The sequence below is a fragment of the Lathyrus oleraceus genome, chromosome 4 (genome assembly GCF_024323335.1).
Source record: "Lathyrus oleraceus cultivar Zhongwan6 chromosome 4, CAAS_Psat_ZW6_1.0, whole genome shotgun sequence".
NCBI lineage: Eukaryota > Viridiplantae > Streptophyta > Magnoliopsida > Fabales > Fabaceae > Lathyrus > Lathyrus oleraceus.
In genome coordinates, this window is record NC_066582.1 from 431,177,618 (window position 1) to 431,193,602 (window position 15,985).

The following is a 15,985-nucleotide window of genomic DNA, read 5'->3' on the forward strand; positions in this document are numbered from 1 at the left end:
TCACACTCTATTGTCACAACCAATACACTAAAATACATTGCATTTTACAAAAATAGCTCCATCACCACAATACATGATCAATGCTCACAATCGTACAAATTATCCAAATATTGAACCAAGCACAAAAATATAATTTTAAATATAACCGTTTTGCTTTATATTAAAAACAACTTTCATTTCATAAATATCATAACATTCAATTACAATAATTTAAAAACAACAATTAAACAACAAAATAAACAAATATAACAATTAAACAACATAACTATGTAATTACAACCATCAGGACAATTTCCTGAGAACTATACATCATCATGTGAACATCTCTGTCCGTTTTAATATTGACCTAGAAACAAACTTCTCCATTTTAATTGAACGTGGTATCAAGCCTTTGAATTCTTCTGATCTTTTCACCCTCTGAAATGTCTCCATCTAACCAACGGATCAATCTCCTATTAAGAAGTTCAAACGTCTTTATATTCTAGAGTCGGATCTTCATCGGAGAATTTATTGCCGAATAAATTAAATCGACATTTCTTTTTTGAATATAAGGACACATATATGAAGATATTATGAAGAAAAATGGAAGGAGATAGTAAAAAGATGTGTAAAAAATAATGGGAGGGGATGCTGTATTTATAGTGTGTGCATATAAAGGAGGAGCCACATGCAATGTCTAGGGCCGGCCCAGTGCAGGTGCAGTCAGTGCTACAACACTGGACCCCAAGTTTTGGAGGGCCCACTTTTTTTTTTTAATTTCTTAAGAAATACATTTTACACCTATTATTCTAACAACATACGTAGAATGATAGTTTGTTTTCAAAATCTCTTTCACATCTATTTTTAAAATGAGGTGTAAAATCATAATTTATTTATAAAATATATTATTTTTATCAATTTTTTTAAAAAACTCGATATAAATTAATATTTTTAGATTTATTTTTTAAATTATAGCAGGACCCCCGGATTGATTGGACCAACTCTGACAGTGTCGCATGTATTAAGTGGATGCATACATGCGCCACATGCAATGACGACTGGTAGATGCATACACCACTAGGATTGGCGTCATAGTGTCATACCCTGATTTTGGTCCCCAAAAAAAATAAATAATAACTTCCAATCTCCGAAAACCTCAAGCATCATAGGCATGGTGGCATGGTGTTTCTTTTCTCCAAATATATTCTATTACAAACCCCTTTCTCAGAAAGCCCTCACCTTTGCAAACCATCCTTCAAAGGCATGTTTGGTTCCACCACTTGAATATCTCTTCGCAGAAAGTTTTCAACTTTGAGCTCTGACCACTGTGAGAGATTATCATGGGAACGTTCCGCCCAAGAAATTCTACTGGGAAGACTTAAATTTGCTTGGAGGAATCATCAATCAAAAGCAGCATTTGAAACATTTCATGATTTTAAGACTCTATGGTTGCCTTGAGGTTCAGTTATTGAATCAAGTTATTATTCAGTTGTGTTATTCTTCAAAATCATGTTTTGAATGCAAATGGCATCACCTGCATCGATTACACTTAGGTTAATGCTTGAGAAAGGGTTTGTGTCATCTATGCAATTTCTGTCCTTGATTGTTCTTCATAGTGTGAGGACGAAAATTAGAACACATCTTGTATCGAATTATCTGCCTAAAGTTTGTGATTTTTTATATTGTTTGAAGCATAAAAAAGAGCAACATGCAATTATGTTAAAACCAGATATTTTGGTATTTAACCTCGTTTCTTAATGCTCGCGTGAGGTTTCAATTGGCTTTGGAAGGCTTGTGTTTAATTGAATTAATGCCTCTAATTGGGATAGTGACTGATGCGCACCCCATTGTGATCATTTCACATATGCTAGAAATGATTGGTTTGGGAATTGAAATGATGGAATTATAATGGCATAGTTACAACAGTTTATGTCCGGCACTCTTATCAATTTTAAGATACTTTTATTGAGCATGCGCTTCAAGTTTAACGACATTGATGCTGCGGCTAGGCTTATTTTGGTAATGAGTAGCCCACATAATTGTTGCAGTAATGAAGAATATAGGAATCATTTACAAAACAAAAACCTTACTTTATCACGTGTGGATCGGCTAATCTGAAAATATGCATTAAAGATACATATATGTTGCCCTTGTCAGCTTATCAGAAGAGGGGAATGCAGAGAGAAGCTGAAGCAAATAAAAAAAAAAGAAGACTAATTTGCTCAGCGAATTGTCTAATGGTGCTATTCACAAACACACTACATTCACGCTCCCACTCTCCTCTTTTCCCATCCAAAGTGTCGGTAATCCAAAACCTCACGCTTTCAATCTCTTCTTCTTCATTCACTTTCTTAGCTCCATCCAGAATTCGTAAATGCATCGCTACACTCCGAGAAGTTAAGACTACTTACAAGACAAGGGTCTCCCGCAATGGAAACTTGGGTAAACTTTAAGCCGGCTATCTCTTTCCTGAGATTGGCAGAAGAAAGTCTGCACACTTGCAACCATACAACCATGCCATGATACACCTCCAAGTCTATTCATTAGTCGGCGCACCAAGAAACCAAGCATGCGGCTGTCCATTGACGAACCTACCAATTCACAAGGCAATAATGTCAGTCGAACATGGCACCAACAACAACTTGTAGCAGGAAATTCATAGCAGTCCCAAAAAAAAAGATTACAATCATTTCTAATTCCATCTATGCACAAACCATCTAAATTTTCTAACATCCATACAATTTACAAGCATTTCAAAAAACCACTCCAACAATGAAACATCCTAAGGTGGAGCAGCATGTCTAAGTGTTTTGATAGATGAAAAATACTGCAAGGGAAGCTCTGAAAATCTTGAGTTAATAAGAAATGCTGGAGTAAAGTGCCCTTTGTTGTGCAAAGAATTCATCATAGATGCTTGGCAATTCTACTATGATCGATCTAAAGGAGCAGATGCAGTCCTTCTAATTGTCACTGTTTTACCTAATCTTGACATCAAGTACATGGTTAAAATATGCAAATTACTTGGATTGGCCGCCCTTGTTGAGATGCACGACGAGAGGGAATTTGACCGTGTTCTTGGAATAGAAAGTGTTGAGCTTATTGGCATCAACAACCTGCAAAATGATATTGCAGTAAGCCACCAATAAACCATAATCACCATCAAACCAACACATAATCGTACAAATGAACCTGGTTAATTCTAACGGATTTCGGTTCCAAGCATGAGATACTAGGGAGACTTCAGATAACCTCCCAAAAGCTTTTTCACACAAGACACCTTCTAGCAGGAGGCGATAATGCACCAGATTATACGTCCAAAAGTCAGTGCCATTTAAGAATGTAGGAAGAGGTTGTCAAAAAACCAGACCTATCAAAACAGAGCCATGAAAAGCGTTAGAATACAGGGAGACTAAACATCACGACACTTCAAACCAAATGCGCACAAAACCTATTGCAGAATATACGTGGGCATGGACTTGGAAATCCGGACACATACATGACCTTGATGTCACCAGTTGTAGAGGACCTACCAAATTGTAGCACGACACGTGAAACTTAGTTTCTATGCAGGACAGAATTCTAAGCCATTTCAGGATGCTGCCGTGATTCGCGTTATCTTACTCAACTGTGAACCTGCAGAGCAACAATTGACGGCATTAAAGAACTATGACAGACGCAAAATCAGCAAAAGCAACTCTGTTACCACAAGGAACATCTTCAACAGTCCAGCCTGCATTACCGCCCAAATCAAAAGTCCACAAGCTAAACAAACATGCCCTATAGTTTGTTTTGAGGAATCAGACCCTGCAAACCAAAGACATGAATCATAATAGGAAAATAGAAAGAAAGAGAAACAGAATAGTAACAAGGGTGTTGATAAACAAGAAGGCAACAATGAAGTTAGCTTTGATGTTTTGTCTATTGGGCTTCACCGCAACTATTGTTGATGCTCGTTTCGATTCAGATTCCTTCATCATTCAACTGCTCTCTAAAGGTGATGCAAGTAACAAAGCATTCTGTTGATTCCTGCATTTTCACAAAACCAATCCTTCCTCGGTGTCGTAATACTCAGCTTGCAAAACTTGCATTTGCACAAGATCATTGAACTTGAACCAACCTGCAACAAATTCACAATGAAGTCGCACCAACAAGGTTGTGTGAGAACCGAAACCGCTCTTGAATTTTCACTAATAATTTTCACTGCAGTAAAAAATACAGATAATTAGCAATGGCAGTAAATTTCAAGAAATATCCCAAAATGGAATTGAGACAAAGTAGAGGAAGAAGGTACACGATTCAGATTACCATTCCAGAACAAGCATCAAAGAGGCAGACCAAAAATCTAAGCAACCGAAAGGAGTTCGCAGAGACCCTTTTTGATCTGCATAGGTCAACACGAAACCCTAATCTTCTGGATATAAAAGGAGAGGCGAACAAGAAAAGAAAGGACCCTAAATTCGGAGGCGACGAAAACCTAGAAAAGAGGCAAAAAAATCAGAGGCTTGCAAGCTCACCGCCATCGCAGGAACCATCGCCGAAGGTGAGTTTTTATCCGTTTAAATCTCGTTAAAGCCTTTGTTTCTGGTTGCATGTAGAGTGAAAGTTTATGGATAAAGTTGAAATTGAGAGTTGATGAGAGATTGGGGGTTCGAGAGTTGATAACAATCGAGTGAGAAAGAGAGGTGCACGATTGAGGTTGAGGACGAGCGATTGAGGTTCGGGTACAAGCGGAGGTTGGAGGATATGAGTGATTGAGAGGAGGGAGGACGGGATTGAAGAGTGAGGACGCTGAGGGATTTCACGTTTCTGTTACTGTACCTCACATTTTCTCATTTTTATTATTATTATTTTTTTTATAAAAAAAACACAAACATTTAAACCATATTAAAAACTTAATACGTTTAGTATTCCTTTGTTTTTTATTAAATAGTGTATATCAATGTATTGCTTTTTTTGTTTTTCCCAATCCATAATCCCTTGGAAACCCAACAGCCAGGCGGCTAGGGTTTATTTTCTTGGATTCTTCCACTGTTAATTGGTAGTTCAACAGACTATTTTAGTTTAGTTTTATTTTTTAATTTTAATTTAAACCTATTCTGGTTTATATATTCCAGTTGTTATGAAAATAATAAATAACCATGAGTGGTCTAGTGGAGAGAGAGCAGTTTCATTGCCGGTTTGATACTTGGGGATAACAAATCTTTATTTTTTTATTTGTTCTGCTTACTATTTTATTTAATTTTTTTTATATAACTCCTATTATTTATTTTACTTTTATATTTTTATTAATTTAATTCGATTGTTATTTAGTGGTTTGTATTTTTAAATGTTTACCTTTTAGATTTAGTTAGTGGTTGAATTTCCGATATTGTTTTTTTTATTCGATTAGTCGATTTTTGTATGTTAACTAATTTAGTTAAGTTATTAGTACCCATGTCCATACTTATACACATGTAAATAATCACATTCAACATTCAATTTCATTTCCTCATCACCGTCAAATACAATTTCAAGCCTTTCATCCATTAACACTCTAATATTCAAATCTTTTTCTAAATAAAATGTGAAGAAAAAGATTATCCTGGATGGAATATCCAGTTATAATCCCGAATATTAGGCTCAAGCTGTAAGAGCGTGCAAGCCGTAAATATTCGTCTTCTCTTTAACACTCTAATATTCAAATCTTTTTCTAAATAAAATGTGAAGAAAAAGATTATCCTGGATGGAATATCCAGTTATAATCCCGAATATTAGGCTCAAGCTGTAAGAGCTTGCAAGCCGTAAATATTCGTCTTCTCTTCCACACTCCAATATTCAAATCTTTTTCTAAATAAAATGTGAAGAAAAAGATTATCCTGGATGGAATATCCAATCATAATCCCGAATATTAGGCTCAAGATGTAAGAGCTTGTAAGCCATAAATATTCGTCTTCCCTCCAAAACATTCGTAAATATTCGAATCATTTTCTTAGCAATATTGGAAAGAAACAGGCTGCCTGGGTGGAATGTCCAAACGTAGTCCCGAGTGTTAGACCCAAGCTGTAAGAGCTTGCAAGTTACAAGTACTCGTCTTTCAAACTTCAAAATACCTAATTCCCACCTTAATACTTTTTTCAATAAAGATGGAAATGGAACATGGTGTATACCGTGCACTTCTGAGATTAAGATTCGAGGCGGATGCCTCGCCTATCTTAACTCTCGCCATCGTCTAAAATTGTCAATGCGGTTTCTTCAGACCCTTTCTCAATTAAACCTGAAAAATACTTAATCTTTATTAAACACTTTTGTCAATAAGGATGGAAATGGAACATGGTGTATACCGTGCACTCCTGAGACTAGGATTCGAGATGGATATCTCGCTCATCCAAGTTCTCGCCATTACTCAAAATACATCCAACCAATCAAACTCTTTTTCGCCGCCGTGCGACTAATCAGAAAACCTTTTTCATAAATGAAAGATATATTGTCTTAAGGTGATGCAAAACAATGTTTCGACCACTATTATTGAGTCGAGATAAGTGACGCTTTTCCAAATGTAGATTTATAAATCCGTTCGATGTGTGGTATGCGTCCACTCCTCATCTGTTTTGGGTAAAACAATGTTTTCGTCGATTAATACAATATAGCTTTCGCTAAAATCGACGAACAAACAAACATTTTTCTACCCAGAACTACGTAAGCCTTGATTTCTCTTTTGAGATACGTAGGAGCAGGATTCGTAAATCTTGTCAGGCCCACTAATAAAAAACTTAGGTTTAGTCCTTCGTCAAAAATCCAAAAGCATTCTCTTCTCATCCTTTCTTTCTTTCCCATCTAATAATTCGAAAAGCCTAATATTTCAACTAATACTAACGCACACAACTAACCTAATGGTTCCCGTTGAGTACAACGGACGTGAGGGGTGCTAATACCTTCCCCTTGCGTAATTGACTCCCGAACCCTGATTTGGTTGCGACGACCAATAATCATTGTCGTTTTGTTTTGGGTTTTATCGATATTTCCCCTTTCCTTTTTAGGAATAAATAAAGTTCGGTGACGACTCTGTTCAGTCCATCATTGCGAGCGTGATTGCGTTTCGCTTAAAGTCGTATTCCCATTTTTCGAGGTGCGACAGATGGCGACCCTGCTGGGGAACGAACCCAAAATCTCTGGTTAAGTCAAGCCTAATTAGGTCGTTTGTGTGTGTTTGTTTGTTTACCTATGTGGATTTTCTTTATTGTTTTTACTATCTCTATTGTCTTATTGATATGAATCTGTTGTTTTGGTTCGATTATGGTTTGGTACTTGGATACTCTGATTGCAAACCTTGTGGGAAAGACTTTTTACCCAAGTCTCGAGTAAAAACATAAGATAGGACGAGGTTGAGTAGTGTGGGTCCGCGAGATGTATTTCTCGTTGGGTCGGTACGAGAACCTTACTTAGAGTAGATTCTTGAGAGGATGTTGTCGCTCGGCAAGTAAGTTGCCGTAAGCTTCGATATTTTCTTTAGGATCCGTGACTCTGAGAACCATTTGTAGAACCTTAGTTCTTTGTCCAACTAGGAAAGATGGTTGCGTAGTGTGGGTCTGCAAGATGAATTTCTCGTTGGATCGATGCGAGAACCTCACTTAGAGTAGATTCTTTAGATGGAGTTGATGCCCGGCAAGTAAGTTGCCGCAGGTAGCAAACAGTCTAATGGATCCATGACTCTAGGAACTTTTTTAAAAACCTTAAATCATACCTGGTGAGAACCTTGTTCTATATAAAGCAATCAGGCTTATCCATGCCTTAAGCCTATCGAACCTATACAAAAAAAATGCATCACATTCATACATTGCATCAACATCATAAAAAGCAAACTCTTAGTTGTCTCTTATTTGTTTCAGGAATTGAGAACTTGAAAATGACAACTTCAAGGAGACACACTTTCACGCTTAAGTACAAGGAACCTAAGTTGGACAGTCTGAAGGGTTTGATCTCTGATTTGACTCTCAGCAGATGTGATGAGTTCGGAAAAAACTATGGGAAAATTTTGAGCCTTCTAACTAAGAAAGTTGACTATGGAATTATCGGCTCTTTGGCACAATATTATGATCCACCTCTACGTTGTTTCACATTCGCTGATTTCCAGCTAGCTCCTACTTTGGAAGAAGTTGAGAGAATCGTAGGTCTTAAATTAAAAGATTTTAATCCATTTCCAAAGCTTGAAGAAGATATGGGCCCAAAGAAGATAGCTTCAGCCCTAAGTATCAATGTCCCGACTATTCGAGACAATTGGGTTGAAAAAGGGGGTTGCGAAGGTTTTGCCGTGATGTTTTTGGAAGATTTAGCTCTAAAGTTTAAGAAAAGTGGAAATTGGAATGCATTCTATGCTGTGTTGGCTTTATTGATCCATGGGATTGTGCTCTTCCCAAATGTTGAAAAATTTGTGGATCAAGTAGCCATAGAAGTCTTTCTCTTTGGCAATCCAGTACCATTTCTCTTAGCTGACATTTACCATGCCCTTCACGCTCGACATGAAAAGAGGGGTGGAACTTTGTTGTGCTGTGCTCCTTTGCTTTACACTTGGTTCATGCAACACATGCCCGAAGAAGGTCCTTTTGTGGCAAAAGAACTTAAGTCTCCTAAAAAATTAGCTTCTCTCACCGCAAGTTCCATCAGATGGTATATCCGAGAGTGGGAAACCCCAGACATTATAGTTAGTTGTGGGGAATTTCCTAATGTACCGTTGTTGGGTACCAAGGGTTGCATCAATTATAACCCTATGCTATCTCAAATGCAACACGGTTACTCCATGGATGATCCTCCTGACGCAAAGGACTTACAGCCATTTGTGCTCTCTGACATCCAAGCAAGCAATCCTGATGTAAGAGCAGTACGAAAGGCTTGGTTAAAGGTTGTAAGAAAGGGTAAAGAGTTTGGAAAAAGAAACATTCTCGCCAAAGAACCTTACACTCAATGGGTGAAAGAAAGAGTTGGGGAAATCCATTTGCCATTTATCTTAAAGGCTTCAGCTTTTCCTAAAACTCCTGAGCCCAAGCCCATACTCCCTGAGGACATGGAGAAACTCGCTACTAAGGTTAAGGAGCTCGGATTGGAGAATACTGAATTGCGGATTCAGATGAACCGAGTTATCTTGGAAAATCAGAATTTGAAAGAGGAACGTAAGGGAAAAGCCCAAGAACTTGAGGATAGTAACAAGAGAGCCAGGCTATTAGAAGACCAAAAAGATGATCTTGATCATATCCTTATAGGTTCCACATCAGTGATCCGAACCAGGAAGGAAGAGCTTAAGAAAGCTGAGTATAGGATCTGTGAGTTAGGGAGAATGTTGGATAAATCTCTTATGGATAAAAAAGAAATTAAGCTCGACTTTGAGGCACAAATCCGTGACTTGAGGGACGCTCTGAAGAAATGCGAGGAAAAGTTGTCTCGCGAGATACTCCAAAAGGAAGAAGCTGAAAGAAAATGTCACCATCTCAGGTACCAGTTGGAAGAAGCTACTAGGAGGTTTGCAGTTTTGGAGAGCCAAGAAGGTGATGCCGCCTACTTGCTCCTAAAGAATGATTGTGTGTACTGGAAAAGGTTGTATAGAGAGGCTAGAGCAACCTTAGACAAAGATCAAAAGGTCATCCAGAAACTCCAAGAGCTCTATGTTGAATGGAATGGAAAGTTCCGCAACTTAGCTAGGTTTGTTAACCTCAATATGTTGGAACTCCCAGAAAAACTCCAGGAAGCGGATTGGTGTATGTGTCCAGAAAACACACCTCCTCAAGTTTTCAATTTCGTCAAGTTTATCAAGAAAATGATGAATGAGCTCACCACAGATCTGGCTACGATCATAAGAGCTGAGACAAAACTTAAGTTTACTTGTACTTGAATTTGAATTGTTGGTGTTTAAATCTTTTTGTATTCGAATCATGTGTACTTGAAGTTAAATCCCTTTGTATTCGAATTTGATTTTAATTAATGGAAGTTGTCATTTTGGGTCTCAATTATTACATGTTGTTCTTATATTCTAACATTGCTGGAATAAATAATAAAGATAACTAAGAGTTTTGCAAACAAATGCATCCATACATGCATTCATACATTTTCAAAAAAAAAGAGTCTCACTCCGCCCTTTCTTCCACCAGTTTCACGCTGAATTTTCAACACCAGTATAATACTCGCGCCAGAGCAAGACAGAGAATGGTTGGACAAGAACAAGAGAGCGCCCGAGTTAGAGCTGAACTAGACGAAATCAAAGGAGGCATGTCCCAGATGCGAGAGATGCTGCAAGCTTTAACCTTCAGGTTTGAGATTCCACAAGCGACCGTGATTTCAGAGACCACGGACCCAGCAGTAGAAGTCCCGCCTCAGAGGACGTTACCCTCAACCCTTCCTCCGTATGGGCTACCTTATGACTTCGTCCCCCGAGCGGAGGTGGTGCACGAAATGGGGCAATCTGTCCAACAAGCCGTGCCATTACCGGTTTACACTGTCGCACATCCAGTCATCCATACTGTGGTCCCACCAGCTGCCTATGCTATGCATATTCCTCATTATGAAGATCAAAACCACATGTATCAGACTGTCGACTCAACCGTTGCCGGTGAAGAAGTAAGGCTTGAGGATTTCAGAGAAGTAAAGGAGAACATGCAGCTCCTCGAGAAGAAATTTCGAGATCTAGAGGGAGACCACGTGTTTGGATCTGCTGCCAAAGAAATGTGCCTTGTATCCGGGTTGGTGATTCCAGCAAAATTCAAAACTCCAGACTTCGACAAATACAAGGGGCATACTTGTCCAAAGATCCATCTCATCATGTATTACCGCAAAATGGCTGCACACGTAGAGGACGACAAGCTGATGATCCACTGCTTTCAAGACAGCTTGAGTGGGGCTCCTTCCAAGTGGTATTTGAGTCTGGATCAGAATAGGATCAAGTGTTTCCAAGACCTGTCAGACGCGTTCATAAAACATTACAAATATAATATGGACATGGCGCCTGACAGAAGATAGTTGCAAAGCATGTTCCAGCATGATAAGGAGTCCTTTAAAGAATACGCTCAGAGACGGAGGGAGTTGGCTTCTCAAGTTGAACCACCTCTTGCTGAAAAGGAATTGGCTGAACTATTTATCGACACGGTCCAACCCCAATTCTATGAGAAGATGGTCGGAAGCGCTTCCCTGGGATTCTCGGAGCTTGTGGCTATAGGAGCTCGCGTCGAATATGGTGTAAGGAATGGCAAACTGGCGGCTGTAGCTGGAACTTCAAATGCTAATCCAAAGAAGTTCTCTAGAGGGTTTCCTAGAAAGAAGGAAGGGGAAACAAATGTTGTGATTGCTGGTCAAGGAAGAGCTCCTCCAAGAAGGAGACCACAACAATATCCACCTCAGCAATATGTTCAACAACCAATTCCCTATCAACAACCCATGTATCCCGTCCAGTATGCTCCGCAACCATACATGGCTGTCGTGACGCCTGCATTCAATCAACAGCCTGCTCAGGCTTATCAAGCGCCTTCAGCGTATCGACCAACTCCAGATCAACAACGTGTTGCGGCTCCGCCAGCTTATCAACAAGCACCAGCAGCTCCTGTTTATCAATAACCGAGAGCTCAAGCGCCAAGGCAAAATGCTCAAAACCAAAATAGGAGGCAAGGGGAGAGGGCGACCTTCAATCCAATCCCAATGTCGTACGCTGAGCTTTATCCCTCCTTGTTGCAAAAGGGTTTGGTGGTTCCCAGGCCTATGGGACCTCCACCTGATCGTCTTCCCCCATGGTATAACCCTAATGCACACTGTCCTTTTCATGAAGGTGCCCCCGGGCATGACCTAGAGGGTTGTTACGCTCTAAAGCATAGGGTTCGTGAACTGATTGAGAGCAAGATCTTGTCTTTTAAGGACATGGGACCGAATGTGAAGAACAATCCTCTTCCTCCCCATGGAGATCCTGCGGTGAATGCCATTGAAGATGCATCTACTGTTGCTATGGTTGAGAAGGTGGAGGATGTTAAGATTCCTTTGGCAGCATTCTATGCCCGATTGGTGGAAGCTGGCCTGGTTAATGTTGATCATAACAACTGTGAAGAGTGTGCCACACACCCAAGAGGATGTCAGGTGGTACGAGACAATATCCAAAACTTGATGGATGAAGGAGTGCTTCAAATATCCAGTGTTGTGAAGAACGAGGATGTGTTGGTAATTGAACCTTGTTTCAATTTACCTGAACCAGTTGAAATCCCATATTATAGTGGTGGAGTGGTTCCAGTGAATAGTAAGCCGTCGCCTGTGGAAATATGTATGCCCACGCCTTTTCCCTACGAGAGCACCAAGGTTGTGCCTTGGAAATATGAGATTACTGTTGTGGATAAGGTTGTTGAAGGAAGTACAGACGCTGAAGTGATAGAAGCTATAAGTGAAGACGTCACCAATATTGTAGGAATGAGCAGAATGACCCGTAGCGGTCGAATCTATACGCCTGAATTCAATGTGACTCCTCAAGGGCCAAACAAGGAATCAACAGTTGTAGCTCCCACTAAAGAACCCGAAGTGGTTCAATCCGAAGATGCTGTTGAATTCTTGAAGTTGATCAAGAGAAGTGATTACAAGGTTGTGGACCAGTTGCATCAAACGCCGTCTAAGATCTCTATTTTATCTCTGTTGTTGAATTCCCAAGCCCATAGGGAAGCTTTTTTGAAGGTACTTGCTCAAGTTCATGTAACGCAAGGCATAACAATAGACCAATTTGATGGAGTAGTTGCAAATATCACGGCCTGCAATACTTTGAGTTCCAGTGGAGAGGAATTACCTGAGGATGGACAAAATCATAATCGTGCCCTCCATATCTCGGTAAAGTGCAAAGATGATGCTTTGGCAAGAGTGTTGGTTGATACCTGATCTTCTCTGAATGTTATGCCAAAGAGAACACTCGCCAAGTTATCTTATCAAGGACCAGCTATGAAGCCTAGTGCCTTGATAGTGAAAGCTTTTGATGGTTCCAGGAGAACCGTGATTGGAGAGGTTGAATTGCCTATATTGATTGGCCCTCATGTATTCCCGATTAATTTCCAAGTCATGGATATTAATCCAGCATATAGCTGCTTATTAGGGCGTCCCTGGATTCATGCTGCAGGGGCAGTTACCTCCACCTTACATCAAAAAATGAAGTTTTTAGTGGACAATCAATTAATCATCATTTCTGGAGAGGAAGACTTTGTGGTCAGTCACCTTTCATCCTTCAGATACATTGAGGCTGATGAGGACGCTTTGGAAACTTCTTTCCAAGCGCTTGAAATAGCCAATGCCACTTTTGTGGAAATGAAGGACCCTGTTGGGAAAGCTTGTTCATCTTTCGCGTCTCTGAAAAGCGCAAAGTCTAGTATTGAAGGAGGAAACCCTGAAGGTTGGGGTCAACTTATTGATATTCGTGAGAAGCATGATCTCTTTGGTCTGGGATATGTGTCTTCCGCTGTGAAAGGAGCCCGAGTCCCTGCAAAGGACAACACCCAAAGCATCCAGGAAGTATTCCTTAGCACATGATTCATCCATGGAGATCAAATCAATGCAATTGAAGACAACACCGAAAACGAAGATGAGCCATGTTTGGTTTACCGGTGTGAGACAGCTTTGAACAACTGGAAGGCGGTTGAGATCCCCGAAATTTTTCCTTTGTCAAAGTAATAATTGTTGTATTTTTCCTTTCAAATCTTTAGCTCTGCCCAAGGCTAATGGATCGTGTTGTAGGGCCTATTTTCATTTTCAAATAATCATTATCAATGAATGAAAGACATTTTGTTAAATTCTTATAATTCATTTATTTTGCTTCCTCTTAAGAAAATGGCAATCTTTTCAAAAACAAACAAAAAATTCATTTATGCATCTTTTATTTTTGCTTTTCTAAAAGAAATCAATCATTCAAACATGCAGAATAAATGATAACCCCGTTGCATCCAATGACTTTACTACCTCTCATAACTTTGACTCCCCTATCTACCAAGCCGAAGAAGAGGGTGAAGAAGATTGTTACATCCCCGACGAATTGGCAAGGCTGCTCGAGCACGAGTCCAAAGCCCTTCAGCCACATGAAGAACCGGTGGAAACAATCAACCTTGGCACAGAGGAAGAGAAGAAAGAAGTCAAAATCGACACCACACTTGAAGCAAGCATCAAAGAGAGATTGGTTAAGCTGCTACAAGAATATGTGGATGTATTTGCATGGTCATACCAGGATATGCCAGGTCTAGACACCGACATCGTTGAGCACAAGCTTCCGCTTCAGCCAGAATGCCCGCCAGTAAAACAGAAACTCCAAAGAACGAGACCAGATATGGCTCTGAAGATTCGTGAAGAAGTCAAACGACAATTTGACGCTGGTTTTCTCGCAGTGGCGAAGTACCCACAATGGGTAGCTAATATTGTACCTGTGCCTAAAAAGGATGGAAAGGTGAGGATGTGTGTTGACTATAGGGATCTGAACAGAGCTAGCCCAAAGGATGATTTCCCCCTACCACACATTGATACTCTGGTAGATAACACTGCAAGATTTGTTGTCTTCTCCTTTATGGATGTTTTTTCGGGATACAATCAAATCAAGATGGATCCAGATGACATGGAGAAGACCACTTTTATCACCCCTTGGGGCACGTTTTGCTACAAGGTAATGCCTTTCGGTCTCAAAAATGTCGGGGCAACTTACCAAAGAGTTATGGTCACTCTTTTCCATGATATGATGCACAAGGAGATAGAGGTCTATGTTGACGACATGATCGCTAAATCTCAAAATGAAGAAGATCATATGAGCCATTTGAAGAAGCTATTTGAACGCCTCAGAAAGTTTAGATTACGATTAAACCCTGCAAAATGCACATTTGGTGTCCATTCAGGGAAGTTGCTTGGTTTCATCGTTAGTCAACGAGGAATTGAGGTGGACCCTGACAAAGTCCGAGCTATACAAGAAATGCCTGCTCCACGCACCGAGCGAGAAGTCAGAGGTTTCCTTGGACGTTTGAATTGCATCTCAAGGTTTATCTCACACATGACGGCCATGTGTGAGCCTATCTTCAAATTGCTTCGAAAAGATCAGGCTATTGAATGGAATTCTGATTGTCAAAATGCTTTTGAGAAGATTCGTCAATACTTACAAGAGCCTTCTATTTTGATTCCTCCTGTCCCAGGAAAGCCATTAATCATGTACATGGCTGTGCTTGAAGGGTCAATGGGATGCGTGCTGGGGGAACACGACGAAACTGGTCGGAAAGAACATGCTATTTACTATCTGAGTAAAAAGTTTATCGATGGTGAAAGTCGATATTCGCTTTTGGAGAAAACTTGTTGCGCGCTAGCATGGGCCGCTCGTCGTTTGAGGCAGTACATGATTTGCCATACTACTTTGTTGATCTCGAAGATGGATCCAATAAAGTATATCTTTGAGAAACTTGCCTTGACTGGAAGACTTGCCCGTTGGCAGATGCTTTTGTCAGAGTATGACATCAAGTACGTAACCCAGAAGGCAATTAAGGGAAGTGTGTTAGCAGAGTATCTTGCTCACCAACCAGTTGAAGACTATCAGCCAGTGAAGTTTGATTTCCCCGATGAGGATATAATGGTGATAAAGGATTGTGAGACCCCAGGCCCAGATGAAGGACCAGAACCAGGGTCTCGATGGAAGCTCGCGTTCGATGGTTCCTCTAATTACAGTGGTCATGGTGTGGGAGTTGTTTTGATGAATCCAAATGGTGGCTTTACCCCTTTCACAGCAAGGTTGTGCTTTGATTGTACGAATAATGTCGCAGAATATGAAGCTTGTATCCTTGGTCTTGAAGCCGCAATTGATCTCCGAATCAAGATCCTTGAGGTGTATGGAGATTCAGCCTTAGTGATCTAGCAAGTCAAAGGAGAATGGGAAACTCGCGATGCGAAGCTGATCCCGTATCGCGCTCATGTTGTGAAGATGATAGAATACTTCGACGATATCACTTTCCATCACATCCCAAGGGTAGAAAATCAAGTGGCTGACGCTTTGGCAACATTAGCATCAATGTAT

General features: G+C 40.1%; 2 protein-coding genes across 2 annotated transcripts; both read left to right on the forward strand.

Moving 5' to 3' along the window:
* The first annotated feature begins 10,149 nt into the window (after window positions 1-10,149).
* LOC127137828 (uncharacterized) lies at window positions 10,150-10,959 on the forward strand. Its single transcript, XM_051064252.1, has one exon. It carries the CDS (start codon window positions 10,150-10,152, stop codon window positions 10,957-10,959), a length of 810 nt encoding a protein of 269 aa, XP_050920209.1.
* Window positions 10,960-11,631: 672 nt separating this feature from the next.
* On the forward strand, window positions 11,632-13,108 carry LOC127137829 (uncharacterized). The gene is made up of 2 exons (XM_051064253.1): window positions 11,632-12,792; window positions 13,076-13,108. Exons 1-2 carry the CDS (start codon window positions 11,632-11,634, stop codon window positions 13,106-13,108), a joined length of 1,194 nt encoding a protein of 397 aa, XP_050920210.1.
* The last annotated feature ends 2,877 nt before the right edge of the window (window positions 13,109-15,985 follow it).

Coding starts and splice junctions, on each gene's coding strand:
- LOC127137828 (XM_051064252.1), top strand. CDS start 10,150: ATGGTTGGACAAGAACAAGAGAGCGCCCGAGTTAGAGCTGAACTAGAC.
- LOC127137829 (XM_051064253.1), top strand. CDS start 11,632: ATGTCGTACGCTGAGCTTTATCCCTCCTTGTTGCAAAAGGGTTTGGTG. Junction 12,793..13,075: donor ATCGTGCCCTCCATATCTCG/GTAAAGTGCAAA, acceptor TTCATGCTGCAG/GGGCAGTTACCTCCACCTTA.